The sequence below is a fragment of the Stegodyphus dumicola genome, chromosome 4, assembly GCF_044657685.1.
Source record: "Stegodyphus dumicola isolate Sdum_Otavi_A_Nest chromosome 4, ASM4465768v1".
Taxonomy (NCBI): Eukaryota; Metazoa; Arthropoda; class Arachnida; order Araneae; family Eresidae; genus Stegodyphus; species Stegodyphus dumicola.
The window spans coordinates 6,634,556-6,651,258 of NC_140771.1; the positions used below are offsets into that span (position 1 = coordinate 6,634,556).

At 30.2% G+C, this 16,703-nt stretch overlaps 1 protein-coding gene across 2 annotated transcripts in view; it reads right to left on the reverse strand.

The window, feature by feature from the left end:
* Positions 1-1,355: 1,355 nt before the first annotated feature.
* Positions 1,356-16,703, reverse strand: part of Ino80 (chromatin-remodeling ATPase INO80) — a 97,067-nt gene continuing 81,719 nt past the window's right edge. For both annotated transcript variants that reach the window (XM_035358422.2, XM_035358423.2), the window contains 9 exons: positions 15,973-16,067; positions 15,808-15,880; positions 12,550-12,708; positions 10,180-10,282; positions 7,657-7,742; positions 6,852-6,965; positions 5,800-5,914; positions 4,394-4,606; positions 1,356-1,842 (listed from right to left, as the gene is read on the reverse strand). In XM_035358422.2, coding sequence (XP_035214313.1) covers positions 1,652-1,842; positions 4,394-4,606; positions 5,800-5,914; positions 6,852-6,965; positions 7,657-7,742; positions 10,180-10,282; positions 12,550-12,708; positions 15,808-15,880; positions 15,973-16,067 — 1,149 coding nt within the window. In that variant the 3' untranslated portion in view covers positions 1,356-1,651. The remainder of the gene's footprint in view (positions 1,843-4,393; positions 4,607-5,799; positions 5,915-6,851; positions 6,966-7,656; positions 7,743-10,179; positions 10,283-12,549; positions 12,709-15,807; positions 15,881-15,972; positions 16,068-16,703) is intronic.

A 16,703-nucleotide genomic window follows, 5' to 3' on the forward strand; every position in this document is an offset into this window, starting at 1 on the left:
TATCCTTATCTTCAAGATGTTTTTATTTTATTTGGTTTATAATTCCTTACTAAATGTAGTATTTCATCTCGATGTACTCCGTCTTTGATATGATTTAAATCAAATTCCTCGTCATTATAGTGACACAGAGTTTATTGAAAACGAAAAAATTTCAATTGACAAATTAGTCGGTATTCTCGACACAGCAATTATAGGACTTGAACAGCGGAACTTTGTAACTGAAGAAGAAATTATGTCTGTTTATAGAATTAAAGAGAAAGTATTATCACATAAAACGAAACGAAGCAACTTAAACAACTTACATTGAAAGAAATGTTTAATAAAGTAAACAAATAAATATTAAGCATTTTTTTTTGTAAATTTTGATACCCTTTAGATCACAATTGCTTTTTATTTCATAAATTATGGTTTCATATTTTTAATTTTATAATTTCTGTATGCCATCTCACCAGATTTAAACTGATGATCGATAATCCAGAATTGCCAAAGTCCCGACTAGTCTGGATTAACGACTTTTGACTGTATATACCGGATAAACAAAAAGATAAATAATTTCTAAACTTAAGTAATTCATACATATTTGATATTCTGTTTCTGTTCTAAATGTATTATTATTATTACGAAATAAAATTATGTACAAAATCAAGTTTGTTCTTTATCAAATTTACTGTAAAATATATTATACTGGCACTCACTGGTTTATAAACAAACATAACCTTACATCTAGTGATATCCGCATGGTGTTATACACTGGGTTGATGTCATGGTACTTAAAATGCAGTAGCAGTACACTTTTTGTTCAGTTATAATGTTAAATACGTCCTGCAGGTATTTTTCAACATCAGTGGGACACGTGCACCGTTCGGGATGAAAGGCTTCAAGCTACAGCACCTCACTTTGCCTCTTCTGATGGTTAAGGTTTTAGTTATATATAACTTAACAGAAGAAACCAGAAAATATTCAGAAATAATACATTTTAGTTAAATGCCAAAAACGATATGCATATATATGCTCTATAAAATCTTGTTCAGTGTCAGTTGTATAGCAGCTATCTTTCAAATTTAACTGCACTATAGAGCTAGTATTATTGAAATTGCTAACCTTTCAAGGTTAAAATTATGCAAGATATTAATTTGGTTTAAATAAAAAAAGCATGACATGTATTTATATGAGCTGTTTATATGTAAATAAAAGGTTAATTATACCATTTTTATTTTAATTGAAAAAGATATTGCACTTAATGCATGCACATGCAAAGATATAGTGAATCTACCCTAATTTCATCGGTATATATAAAACTGAGAAAGTAAATATATGGCAGAAAAAAGAATAATGAATCCACAATGAAATAAAAGTAAAAATGCAAAATATTTCACAGTTTATTTCATTAGATGAATTTTACAGAGGTGCTAGAATAAATCTTTGAACAAGTGTCAGGTCAATCAAGCACTAGCATACATAAATAATGCTCTGTTAACTGTACATTATCTACAATAAAAACAACTTTATACAACAGGAACAATTCCATGATAGAAATACATTAGATTCTTAGCATTTCTACTTTATAGTTAATAGAAAATGGGCATGAGATGAGAAAAGGTGACTGATAATAAACATGATTTAAAAAAAAAGCATGAACACTGAAGTGCAACTAAGGTCCCTGAAGTTGAGGTCCTGGCATATAAAATCCTAATGATATTGATTGTGCAGGTAAATTTGGATTATTCACCCCTTTGTATAAGCCTCTTCCTCGAGAAGATATATACTTAGTTGATAGGTTTCCTGCACCTCTAAAACTACTCTTCTGGCCCCTAAAAATGGCACTTTTCTCAGATGGCAGAGCTGTTAAAAAAAAAGTCAAATTAAAATATGCAAAATAATTAAAACATGATAAAGAATGAGGAAAAAGAACATTTTAAACATAATTGAAAAAACGAAAATTGCATGAAAGCTAATTTAAGGGGGAGGATATTCAATTAATGCGGTTTTGACTGTCATGTTTTATTTTAAAAAGTGATGTATTACTGCAAGACAATTCACTATAAACAGTACATATTTTTCAATTTAAACCACGTTAACACTTTAATCATATTATTCTTCTGTACTAATTTACTGACCACACTAGCGAGAGCAGTTTGGCTGAGAGCCAAGATGAGTCAGCTTAATTGAAGGGGTGTGGGTGAAAAGCGTGGGTATTTTTCTCTCTCGGAGCGTAGCGGTTGTAACAGCTTTAACACTTGGCATGCGGGCAACGTATTTTTACATTTTCGCAGTCTATTATTGGAGCGCAGGTCTCGTAAAAATACGTATTTAGTAGATTTGTGGTGGATACCGCCTAACAACCACAAATCTAGATATTATATGGGTGTTGTTTGCATTTTTTCTTTCAACTAGTTATGATTGGTTGAATTACTTGGTCTTTTGTTGAGTCATCTCGTCTTCAATCGAATTCTTAGCTCCAGAACGTACAAGTCATGTTTTGCCAATTTGAAGCTTGGTTTTTTATTATTGATTAAATAAATTGATAAAATGAACAGTTGTGACAAAGATAGTGATGAAGAAATATGTGCTGACAGATTATCAGACTTTTCATATGATAGTGATTCTGAAAGTCAAGACATCGAAGAAAGTGACGATGATAACATTATTCTACGTTCTCGAAAGTTCGTACGAAGAATTTCTAATAGTTCTGAAACAACTTCTGATGAAGAAGCAGATGAATGGTCATCGATTGACAATCCTCCAGACCTTGAAGAGTTTTTGGGGTCATCCTGGCATAACTAACATGGCTGATGTTCCTGAATCCACAGCTGACGGAGTAAAATTATTTATAGGCGGTGACTTTTTTTGCACATTTAGTCACAGAATCAAAGAGGTATTATTATCAAAATATGAATCAGTTCAAAATATCTCCCAAAAGCATAAAATGGAGAGATATTCCGATTCAGGAGATGAAGAAATTTTGGGGGCTTATTATTTTCATGGGACAAGTTCGTAAAGACGCCTGAGACGATTATTGGTCAACTGATGTCTGCACAAGTACACCGTTTTTTCCAAAAACTATGGCAAGGGATAGATTTCGCCAAATATGGAAGGCTTGGCATTTCAATAACAATGAAGACATCACGGACGATTCTGATCGATTATTCAAAGTCAGGCCTATTCTAAATTACTTTGTTGAAAAATTGAATAACATTTACAAACTGAAACAACAAGTATCGTTAGATGAGGGCATAATACCTTGGAGAGGACGATTGTTTTTTAGAGTTTACAATGCTGGAAAAATTATAAAATACGGCATACTCATACGAATATTGTCTGAAAGTGACACTGGTTATATTTGCAATTTTGAAGTTTATGCAGCTCAAGGATTATGTTTGTTTGAAACAATACTCACAGTAGTTTCGCCATATACTGATGTCTGGCACCATTTGTACATGGACAATTACTACAAAAGCATCAATAATATGGAATTGAAATAAATAAATAAATATGCGGAACAATTAGGAAGAATAGAGGTCCCACAGTGCCTAAAAAAAAAAAAAAAAACTAATTTGAAAAAAGGAGAAACAATCTTTCGAAAAAAAAAAAATGATATATTGTTGGCAATCCAAGAAAGAAGTCAGTCTCATCTCTTTAATCCATTCCGTGGAAATGAAATAAAGTAGTAATGTTGATCGTACCAAGAGCCAAAAATTATAAAGCCAAGCCAAATGCTTTGATCGACTACAACATGTAAATGAAAGGAGTAGATCGGGTCGATCAGTATTTGTCCTACTATAGTATTTTGCGTAAAACAGCGAAGTGGACAAAGCGCTTAGCTATGTATACGATGAATTGAGCATTTTTCAATGCATATGTAGTATACAATTCAACAAAGATGCAAAAAATAAAATACAAGAACTTTTCGCACGACATTGAGTTACTGATGAACTACTTGAAATCAGCACTGAAGAACCAGAGCAAATGATATCAAAACGTGACCCTTCTGGCAGAATGTCCATGGATATGCGCAAACACGGAGAAAATTGTTGGTGCCGGGAAGACGAAAAATCCACAAAGACAATGTCGTGTGTGCACAGTCAAAAAAGTGTGAAGTGAAACATGTTTCATATGTAGCTTCTGCCGTGTTCCTCTTCATAGAGGAAAATGCTTTGAACGGTACATACTGTAAAGAATTATTAACGTGTTATCAGTTCTATTTGTACTTGTTATGAAAAAATATTTTTGAATACATTGTAAAATTTAAAAAATCATTTATTTTTTGTGATTTCGTAAAAATATCTTCTTCTTCTTTTTTTTTTTTTTTTTTTTTTTGGTTAAATAATCATACAGTATATATAGATGCAACATGCTTCTGTTCTTTACAGAAATATTTCAAGGACGACCTTACTAGGTTTCCCAGCAGGGACAGAAAAACCATAAGCTGCAAATGCAGCTGTTTTTCCAGCTTGAGCACCAGCTAATTCTGCAGCAGCAGCCGATAAGACACCACCTCTGCCTCTACCATTTCCTCTTCGACCGGATCCTCTTGGACGTCCTCTACCTCGGCCTGTTCCTCTTTTTTTAAGTAATGGAGAAGCACTATCTTCGTGGCTTGGATTCCCTATAAAATAAAACATATTTTTTAATTCAACAAATAGATAAAAAATAAGCTAATGATTATATATTAATACATCACAGCTGTTAATCTCAAAATCTGGAAAACCAACAAAGTTTTGCATGGAAACCAGAAGGTTTACATGATATACTCCCACAAAATTTCAAGAGAAGGTCAAAATGATTTAATTTCAGTTTATAATGCTGACATTTATGTATAAATATATCACTCATTTTATTTCACAATTTTCTTAAAACTTTTATCCTAACAAAATTCTGAGAAGAGAAGCATTTTATTAAGTACTTTTGGCTAAAGTGAAGTATTGAGGGCAAGCAAAATTTGGCAATTTTATTGTTAGATAATGATAGACCTAGAAACCTTACTTGCTCATGTTTTTACATTATTTTTTATCCTGGCGTGAAATGCTGAAGTTGTGTGCGAGGTCAAGTTTGTGAAATTTTTAAATTTTTCATTGGCAAAAATAAATTACTATGTACATGCAAAGAACAACAAAGTACTTTATTTTTTAATGTACCATATAGTCCTGGTAATTTATTTTAATTTGCATTTTAAATTCCTTTAAATTTAATAAAAATTTGTTTTTTAATATTTATAATACAAATTTTAATAAAAATTTGTTTTTCAGCTGATATGCTAAAAATGTCTGCCAAGGACTTATGATAAATAGCGGCAGTCTGATTATTATTATTATTTATTATATATATATATATATATATATATATATAAAGTTGACAAAAATTCACAGTAGTCGTAACTTGCGCCTGATAAGTAACTTTTACCATTCTTTTAAACATGACAAAAATACAACTAATAACTAATGTCAAATAATAAAATTAATTAGTTAACAACAAATCTCAAATTTAAAACAGTACAGCATACAAGTCGATTGCAGTAAAAAAAAAGCAGTTTTGTACAGCTGCAGGAATGGCAGACATTTCAGACTTTGCACTTTATTAATTTAGTTATTCGGCTATTTTAATAATTTCTATACAAACATTGTTACACATATATTGCCAAATGTTAAGAACAAAAAACCTATAATTAGACTTTTATTTACTTCCAACTACATCACTTCTTTTTTCCTTTTAAAATTAACCAGGAATTAATTCAGAATTACCGAAAATCAGATCAGATTTATTTTTCTTTATACCTAAAATACAAGCAAGAGCAAATCATACCAAATAAATGTAATGAAAATGGAACTGGAGTACTTGAAGGACTACTGTCATCTACAATCAGTGGGCCTTCACTACTAGTATCATCCTGTACAACTGGAAAACTTCCAATAGAATGCTGAAAATATTTGAACAGCAGATTTTTAATACCTTTAAGAAAGTATAATTATAATATAAAACAATTTTTTTCCTTCCTGTATGGACAGAAAAGACAATACTATGCTTAACTATAAAACAGTAAAAGCTGGACTATCTGGAAAGCTTTGGAAACGTCGAATTCCAGATAGTTGAGCATATAAAAAACATAAGTTAAAATAGACATGTCAATGAAGAAAATTCCTGCTCTAAAATATTATAATAACAGTCATCTTATTTGTTACCAACTTGAATACCAAAAGTGCAAAATTAAAATTATATAACATTTAATTCCGTCCCCAAATTGCATTTTAGACACATTTCAAAAGTTTTAAACATTAAAGCAAAACATGCGGCCTGATTATGAAATTCTGGCAAACATGAAAGTAGGCAGAAATGTCACCAATCATCTCTTATCAAAAATTTTCCCGTTACATCGTCAGTTTATTCATTTTTAAAGTTGTGTATCATGGCCTCGATGCCCGTATCCTGCAACTTTAAAAATACTCCACTTCATGAAGTCTGAATAATTTTTTTTTAAAAAAAAACAACAGAAAATCAAATTTAAATCATGTTTTAGAAAAATTAAACTGGCTTATTGAGAATTCAAAGAATTTAAACCTAAACGAACAAACATCTTATGATTATGTTGAGATGTCATGCTTTTGTATCACCGTAAATCATACTGCTTGGTGACAAAATATACATGTTAATAGTATTTCAAGCTCTATAATGATTATCTGAGCTAAATTTGTAATTTTATTTAAAATTTCCAAAATATTCTGGTTACTTGAACTTTCATTGTAATATATTATTAACTGGGAAAGTCCAATAAAGCATTTTAAAATTATCACACATATTAAAAAAAAAAAAAAAAAAAAAATACACTGGCAATTCTTTTTAAACGAAAAATTACTTACTTCACTATATGGACTTGGGGGGACAGAATCCATACTCTGCATTGAATCCCCATCTTGATTAACAGGATTAACATTAGATAGCAAACTGTCATCTTTTCTTTTTTTCCTACCTCTCTATAAAAGCAAGAATTAATAAATGTATAAATGATTTATTCTGAAAAATGCAAATAAAAATATTTCAATCTATTCAATATTTATCAATCTATTCTAAACATGTCCTTATTTAGAAATATCTGTGATCATTTAACAAATAAACATTTAACCATCACTGTTTAAAAAGTAATATATTACCATGAGAAATATTTATCAGACAATATATAGCTAATTAAACATAGAACAGAGATTCAAACAACAGAGATGTATTTTTCATACTACAAATTCTCTTTCAAACAGGAAAATCCAGGTTACTTACCTACCTACCAATTAAATCACGAATGATTTGGCTAAATTTTCTTATTTTTGTAGAAACACTTTAAAATCATCAACTTTCACACTATTCAAAGTCAAACTATTTATATTAATATTATGTAATGTATGATTAACTGCACATATTGGCAAACCATTTTACACAAGCTTTTGAAGTAAATTACACCATTTACCAGTTATTTACACTTAACAATGTTTTTAGTATTTATAACACAGACTGATTTTTAAATATCTTTTTATAAATAAAACAAAATAAAATTAACAACTGACTGCTAACTCAGAAATCTCTTGATGCATGAACATATAGTGAATATTTGCAAAAGTCAACTCTCAATGTGTACATCTTATGTGAACGTGAAATAAAAGTTATTTCACCTACTTTGCTTTCACCTGAAACTTCTGGTCTCCTCTTTCTATCTTGGTTCAGTTTTTCAAACTGCTTTTTTTCTTCTTGTCGTATGCAAACTATTAAATCAAAATGCTCCATTAAACTACTATTGATAATAAACTGAACATTTTTTAAGTATGACTGTAAATGAAAAGTTTTTTAAAAACACATTTTACTTATAAAATATCATGAATTACACCTTGAAAGCATAAATATTAAGAAACTTATATAATGTTCTTGGGAAAATGAAATGGCAAATCACAAAGAAAGGTTTTACAGCTTATTGAAAAACAATTTTTTTCACTGTTTCACCTGTTTCGGTGAATGATAAGCTTCAAGATCCAACATAAATTTGTATATACTTGAAAACAAATCGTAAAATCCACGTTATTACGTAAAATCCATCATATATGCACATTTCAAAACCTTTTGATTTCCTTTAAAAAATAAAGCAAATATCAGGTTTTCCACTTAGCTAATATTATATAAAACAAATAAGTTTAGTATTAAATCAGCATGTTAAATACATGCAATCATTCTCAACTATGTGTTTTAAGACTATGGGGTTCACTTATGCCAGAATTCTACTTTGAGACAGGAAAAGAATTTTCTGAGTGACATAAGTTTATTGTTATAAACATCATGGGTTAGTGAAATGGCATCTTTTGTACAAAATAATTACAGTATACAGTCCAAAATCTGGAGTTGATTAACTCTTTTCAATGTTTATGTGTCAACGATTCATACAGATAGCTAAATGTAAATAAAGCTTCGGCACTGAAAATTAGTTTCACATTATATGAAAAAGACAAAATGGCTGCAGCAAAATGGATATTTGCCAGAAATACAGTTTATCCAAATCCACAGCTGTTGCTATAAGAGGGGGAAAAAAAAGTCTATATAACTTTTCATGGAAAAAACTTGGATAAGAAAGAAAAAATGAAACACTGGCATATTGAAGCATTATTGAAATGGTTCACCATTCAAAAGAAGCCATTATCTGCCAACATCTGGACAAATGCTTCAAAGACCAATTAATTCACCAGACACTTTGGAAATAATACTGCAAAAGGAAAAGAAATACAAAACAAATATATGAAAGTTCATGAGTTTTTATTATTTAGTTACCACTACTAATTTTTTTCTAAAAATTACTTTTTAATGAAAGTTCTAGTGATGCTGTCAGTCTCATTTTTCATAATACCATATTTTTCCTGTCAATTTCCAATGATTTTCCAAATATGCATACTATATTTTTGCAGTCTTTTTACAAGTTCACAATCATATCACCATTCCTTTTCCTAATAGGACATTTTAAAGGTTACTCAAATCCAATTCATAATCTCACTGGTGTTTAAATTGTGCTGTATGGCAACAATATGATGATATCACAACCATATTTCATTAAAAGTTCGTCAACACAGAAGTAAGTTGCCCATTTTTAGAAATTCAGTGGAAAATCTAAGGTCTAAATATTGTTTTTTATTTATTATTTTTTTGGGCCAAGTCAAAATTTCAACCCCCTACTTAGGAGAACCATTAATTATTTTAGTGCGATATAAATTGTTATCTAAGCACTGAAAACTTTTTATTAAAATTCATAGTGCCCAGTATCTAAATGATAAGAAAAATAATTATCTATTATCCAGAAATAATTTGATTAGGTTATTTTATTGCAAGCATTATCAGAAAATTATATTTTTATCATTTAAGCTTCATCTTGAATATACTGAATCTACTCACATTTTCATATTCCAATAAGCTGTGAAACCTTTTCTCATTGAATATCACATTCTGATACTTTTTCAAATCACACAAAAATGTCTTGCCACATTCCAGGTAACACAGAATCTTCATCTCACATTCTGGAGCCTTTCCATTAAGAAGCAATACATAATTCTGGACTTTCACTAATGGAAACCCATTTCATATTAACATTTAATGCTTTCATTCTTATAAAAAGAAACTTTACATTAAAAAAAAAAGGGGGGACAATTGAACACTTTCAACAAAGGTACGTTTTTTTCGCCCCTCGTAATTTTACAAATTATATTTCTGATTAAAGTTTTGTAAAAACCGGCAATGAATGCATTGCACATAATATTTAATTATCAGGAAATGCTTCAAAGGTGGACAGTATTATTAATACTTCTTACCAAAAGCTTTTTAAATAAATATGACAAATAATAAAATAGATATGTATCTATATACACTCATGCACTTATAAATTATCAAACTTTGTTATTATTCTCAATATTTCTAGGCTTAACTGTTTGCATGTTTTGAATGTTATGAATTTATCTCTTCTAATATTTCTCACATATTTATGATGATAGAATGAAAAGTTATTACTTCCAGAAAATATTAGTGAAAAAATATCAATGATATTTACAATAACACGCGGAAAATGCTTATAGCTGATAAGACTGATGAATATTAGTTTTCTTCCTTTAGTATTTCCCACGTATTTATTATCCCTTTCAAACACTTTTCAGCATTAATTAATATACTTACATTTTTTTTCTATTTCATCATCATCCAAGAGGAGAGAAACAACTTCTTTAGGTTTCAATGTATCTGGTTTGAAATTTCCACCACTTATAACCATTCTTTGTATCTAGAAAAAGAACATAAACCATCATATGGGTCAGTAAAAAAAAAAAGTAATTTCCCTTATAACATGTTATTTCTACACAAAGACCTCTACTCTTCTGTATTATTTTTATGGGATTTCGAATTCAGACAGATTAAGATACAGTATTATTTAAAAAAAAAAAAAGAGCAGAGAGAGGGAGAGTTATATTTTCTAAAATTCTTTTATATACAGAAAAGAAAGGAGCTTTAAATAACTTGCAAACTTCCAGAAAAAATAAATCAACAGAAGTAACTATAAAAATTATGCAAACGGTAACTGTATATTTAGCATAGATTTAAACCAAAACTATTGATTTTGAGGGTGATCAGGCATGGATACATCTTTCTATCAAAACCAGAAATACATAAAAATTTATTAAAATACGGGGGAAAAAAGCACACCAGATTTTGTTGCGACAAGAATACAAATGCAATTATTTATTATAGCTCAACTATTGTGCAAGTGCTCTTTTACCAACTAAGATGAAATTTTGACCTTTCGGTACTTGAAAGTGAATGTTCCTTTAAAGTTCCTTTTTTTTTTTTTTTTTTTTGTTATGTATATTAGTGTACAAAATTCAGGAAACCTTCTTGAAAAAGCACATTTTTGAGGTAAGAGCTCATGACTCCACTTTTTTTGGAGTAATACTATGAAATTATATGTGGATGGAAAGTTATAATGAATAAATGTGATGAACAACACAGATTATAATGAATAAGTGTGATGAACAACACAGATTATAATGAATAAGTGTGTGATGAACAACGCACATTTTGTTTGATGTAACTCTGATTGATTCTCGATAAGCCACGCTTTATTTTTACGAACAAGGGCATAAATTAACTGTTATAGTTCGACCGCCTCATCGACGACCATGAATGCAAACACATATGCGCCATTCAGACCAAATTATTCTCAAAAATAGGGTGGAAGGATGGACCCTTTCCCCTTGAGCATATAAATTCTCTCTTTTTGGAGAAAAGACGACCTTTTATGTCGCAGCAAGTAATAACACCCCATTCTGAGCAAGTCTATGTGCCTTGGCAGAATGCCAGCCAAGGCTGTGTTTCAGGCTGTCGAACTATCTTGCTGTATTTCTTTTTTCATTTTTTTTTTGGGGGGGGGGGTGAAGAATATGGACCTGCTTTCTATATTACAGCAAGCTGTGTATATTTTCAAAACTATGGTACCTCACCATGATTACAAAAAAGTATTTAATAGACACAATATGGCTGCCACAATAGTGATATACTGGAACTATAACCCATGGGAAGTTCACATTCACAGCATTCTAAACAAAGCTTTCAGTTAAATTGGAAGGCCTAACAAAATAGTAGAAACTGACAAAAGCCTTTTTATAAAGCAGGCTGAATATTGATTGTTTTGTACTAACAGCATTCTAAACAGAGTTTCTGGTAAATTTGGATGGTCTAACAAAGTAGCAGAAATTAACGAAAGGTTTTTTATAAAGCAGGCTGAATACTGATTCCTTATTAAATAAAGAGGCATCAGTTCCTTCAGAATTTCACATGAATACATGGTACAACTGAGACGAGATCTCTATTAACTTTCACAGTGAATGAGATATGTAATTTAATCAAGAATGTAATGCAATAACACTTATGTTTTTTTGGGGGGCAGCAGTTATAAAAAAGAAAACAAATACACAGAGAAAATAAAATGAGGGGGAAAAATTTACTATGAACTAAGTATTTTAGAAATTCTCATAATTATAATAGAATTAGTTTTTGTTTTAGCCCTCCTTTTTATAGCTTATGAAAGTATAAAACTGTGCAATCAGAAAACATATGGGTACATAACCTCCGGTTCTTTTATACGAAAAGTAATGTCCATTTAGAAACATGGATATTAAGAGAAATGGAAAACAAATTTGATTTGCACAACACCTTAATTAAGAATGAAAAAAAAGTTCTTTTAACATGCAGAATTCAGACTTAAGTAATGAAACAAGATTGCATATTAAAGCAATTCTTTATTAAATCATATGCACAAAATATCATAAACTAGCAATATTGATGCAGGAACTCTCCATCATGATGCAATTCAGCACATTAAGTTATTCTATTTAACTTTTAACACAAACAAATTAAGTAAAATAATAACGAAATTTATTTGCATTTAATTACAATGAAGCATACATGAAAAAATTTTAACTGACTATTCAATTAGCAAATTACTTATCATTAATATATAATTTCATTAATGAATGCAAACAATACAGATTTTACCTCAGACTTTTCTCGAGCTCTCTGAAGAATTCTTTCTTCAATAGATCCTTGACATACTAAACGATACACAGTTACTTGCTTTGTTTGTCCTAATCTATGTGCACGATCCATTGCCTGCTGATCGACAGTTGGATTCCAGTCACTGTCATAAAAAATAACCTAAAACAGTAATTTACGCATATGAATAATTAAGTGAAATATCAACATTTAAACTGGCTCAATTTTGAGCAAAAATAATAAATTATACACTTTTGACAGGAGGGACCAAGATGCTTCCAAAAAGTCTTAATGGATTCTCAATTATTTTTATAAAATCTCATTACTAATACAACAAAACATAATAAACTCTTTTAATGAGTTATATCAAACAATATCTTAATACCACTAATTTAATAGCAAACTCCTCAAATTAACAGTAACATTTAATTAAAACATATCCTCTCATAACAAGTTAAACTACAAAATATTTTCCTTTAATTTCATGATTTGCAATATTTCCATAGAAAACAGAATTGTATATGAAAAAGATATTTATAAGGAATAGATAGAAAACATAGATTGGTATGACACTGAAAGAAAAGGCTGAGAAGAGGCATTCTGCTGAAAAAAATAACACTGATTGTGACGAAATTATCGAGTTGAAAATTTAGGTCTATGGCATACCATTCGCAGCAGCGTTATCTGAAGGAATTTCATTGTTTCTTTGTCTTTAGAACTTTACTAGTTTACACAATTTATGCACAAGCAAAACAATTAATGTAGAATTTTAACCTGATATGAGTGTTCAGGTTGCACTAAGGGTATGGCCCAAAATGGAATTCATGCGAAACTTGCCTAACAATAGTAGAATTTGCTTGATGTAAAAACACCATAATTTAGGTACGTTCTTTTGAATTCGGTGGTTCTGTCTGCCTTTTCGGAAAACCATCTTTTTTTTAAATGGCTACAGGAACTTTTTTTTTTTCCATCTAGTTCTGCGTTTATTTTTATAATGCTTTATGCTTCACTTATTGTTTAATTGTTGCAACGCTTATTTTGTTTGTGCTCGATGAATTTATTATTTTATTGTGGCTCCTGCTTAAAGAAAGAGTTATATACATAGTTGCTTTTAAGCTTTTGGCACTGAAGAAAGTGACAGAAATTGGAAATTTGGCTACGGCTAGAGAATTTCAAGTTGACCAAAAATACATTCAGTGGTGGAAGTCCAAACAAGAAGAATTGGAGGAAATGCCTAAAAGGCTCTGTTAGACTGAAGTCAAAGCCTGGCCTGTTTTGGAAGAAAATTTAGAGAAATGGACAATATAGAAAAGATATTATTATTAACTAAAAACCTTGAGGAAAAGTAATTGCTCAACAAATGGGCATTGAAAGGCATTATTAGAGGACCTAACTGGTGCTTCAAGTTCATTCTTCAGGAAACAAACGAAATTATTCACCAGGACTAAAAAAACAGTTGGTCAAAGTTTCCCCATAGACTGACTGGCTGGCTTGGGGGGGGATAAAACTATTTTGGAGTACACCCTAAGATAATTAAAGAACAACATTTGCACAGACAGCAAATAATTGATATGGATGAAGTGCCTGTTACTTTAGATGAATCTCAAAGTAGAAATGGTAAAAATACTTTCTGTGTTAACAATCGGGTAGAAAAGGGCCCTTGCATTTTAGGTTGCGCCACCAAAAAAGAAAAGCTAACCCCTTTGATAATTTAAAAAAGAAAAACAGTTCAAAAGGAAATGTTTCTGAAGAGGTCATTATTTGTGCCAACGAAAAAGGATGGATATGCAAAGAAGCAACATTGTTCTAGTTGAGAGAAATCTATTGAAAAAGGAAAAGTGTTTTTTCTCAACCACAAGGACTCATCATTCTAGATTCAGTGTGATCTCACTTAGTGGATCCGATGAACTTCAATTTTTTTAAAGTCAATTATCATGTGTGTGGCATATATGCTAGGGTGGCTCATCTACCCGAAATTACGCTATGTTAATATCAGCGTGTCTTAGAATTTGTGTTACACTGTGAATTAAAGACTTACACTTGATTTGATAATTTTCATAAGTTTCTTGACAATCACTAAAACTGTGACTTAATTAGTATTTAAACTACAGACAAAGCACACAAAATGATAAATACATTATTACAGGAAAGGAGAAGTGCTATAAACTGAAGCAATATTTACACAAAATAAATAGAAATAGAAAATCCTTCAATTTATATAGCACGCTACATCAAAAGGTCCATAATATAGGAATCACAAAACACAACAGTAAGTAATATTTAAACTAACTGAAAGAACAAAGAAATTTGCAACGGTTCAAGAAATATAACTTAAATGCAGTCTTACAAGATAATGAAATTTAAGAATAGATTTTTAAATTTCATCATCTCAAATGTGATTAAAAATTAATGAATATTATTAATAAATGCAGTTGATCTTCCAGCTATCAGCAATGCAAAGATTGCATTCTCTATTACTTATAATAAATTTTTCATGATCTAGATACTTTCATGTTTTACTTTTTATGCAATGTTAACTAGAAGGAAAACACAGTTTATTGACTAACATTTTGCACTTATTATTTTAAATTAAAAAATCTAACTTCACACTCAATTTATTTTAAATAATATTTAACTGTGATTTTACTAGCCCACGTTGTTTATGTTCCATCCATATACTCGCATGATTTCAGCACACAGAAAATAGAAGTCATTAGAATACACAACAAAGCATCACCATGCATAGGTAATGTTCCCAAAAACGACAAGAACACACCGCCACTTTCATCTTAAAAGTTCAGATTATTTTCAGATACCTGACCATCTTAACAATGAGACTACTAATGGGATCACAAGTAGGTCAGTTTGTACTGTTCAAAGCAATTTACAGATCAATCTCAGGCACTGCAAAAGCAGACATCCATACACTCCTTTAACAATAAAAATGAATGTGCTTTGAAATGTAAGTTTAAATACTCAATTAATCTGCATTTCTATAACTGAAACCCAACAAACAATGATGCCTGCATTTTCAATCAAAAGAAACAACATTTCTTTATGATTAATTTAATAACTACATTTAAATTAATCACAGTAACAGGAAAAGAGTGGAAGAAAATATTTTTACCTATCAAGAAATAAGACACATAGGAGAAGATACACCAGGACATAGAATTACAACATTTGTTAAGTGAAAAAAGTTTGTTCTTGTCATATTTTAAATAAAGTATACATGACTAATATTTTAACATGAATACAAACCGTATCGGCTGCTGTCAGATTTATACCTAATCCACCAGCACGAGTGCTAAGTAGAAACACAAATATATCAGACCTGCAAAAAAAACAAATGAATAGATTAAGCAACAATAAATTATGAAGTCTTCCAATTTTGTGCCTGCTATAGTAATGGATAAGCTTTATTACCTATTTTGAAAATCTGCAACCATGTCTCGCCTATCTGCTATTTTGGAAGAACCATCCAGCCTCATATATGTGTGTTTTCTTAAATACATGTAATCCTGAAACATAATAAAAGTTTTCAGTTATAAACAATTTATTCCCATTTACAAAAGGGAAGCAATAAATTAAGAAATAAATTTAAATAAGCTCTTTAAGTATTACCATAAAAAAAGGATTAAAAAATTCAAGTTTTCTTGATCAAAACAAAAAAGGGAAAAATCAGAATCATTTTTTTTTTTTTTTTGGAAGGAAGCAGGATTTTATTTCATTTCAGTAACTTCACTTCAGCGATCAGCGAGTTTATTTTACTTCAATTGAAAACATTTCAGCAGTTGTAGGTTTTCACCCTCTATCTTCACATAAAAGATATAGCTGAACACCAAAAATCTTGCAGACAAAGTTTTGGATTACCTCATTCAAATTTTCTCTGCATTCTACCAAAATATAAATTTTCTTCTTTCTTTCTTTCTTTTTTTTTTTAAAGCATTAGGATTTTAAAGTAATCAAACCATGATTTAGTATTTTCAAAGGAATGTTGAAAATTACTGTTGAGGCAAAGCTCGCAAGGGTTATCTCCTTGAGGTAAAGAATGCCTTTGCAGAGGTCGTTTTTATGGAAAAACTGGCTCTTATTCACATTACATATTGGAAAAAACCACACGTAGCCAGCTTGTTCACCTGGGACTGAACTCCCAG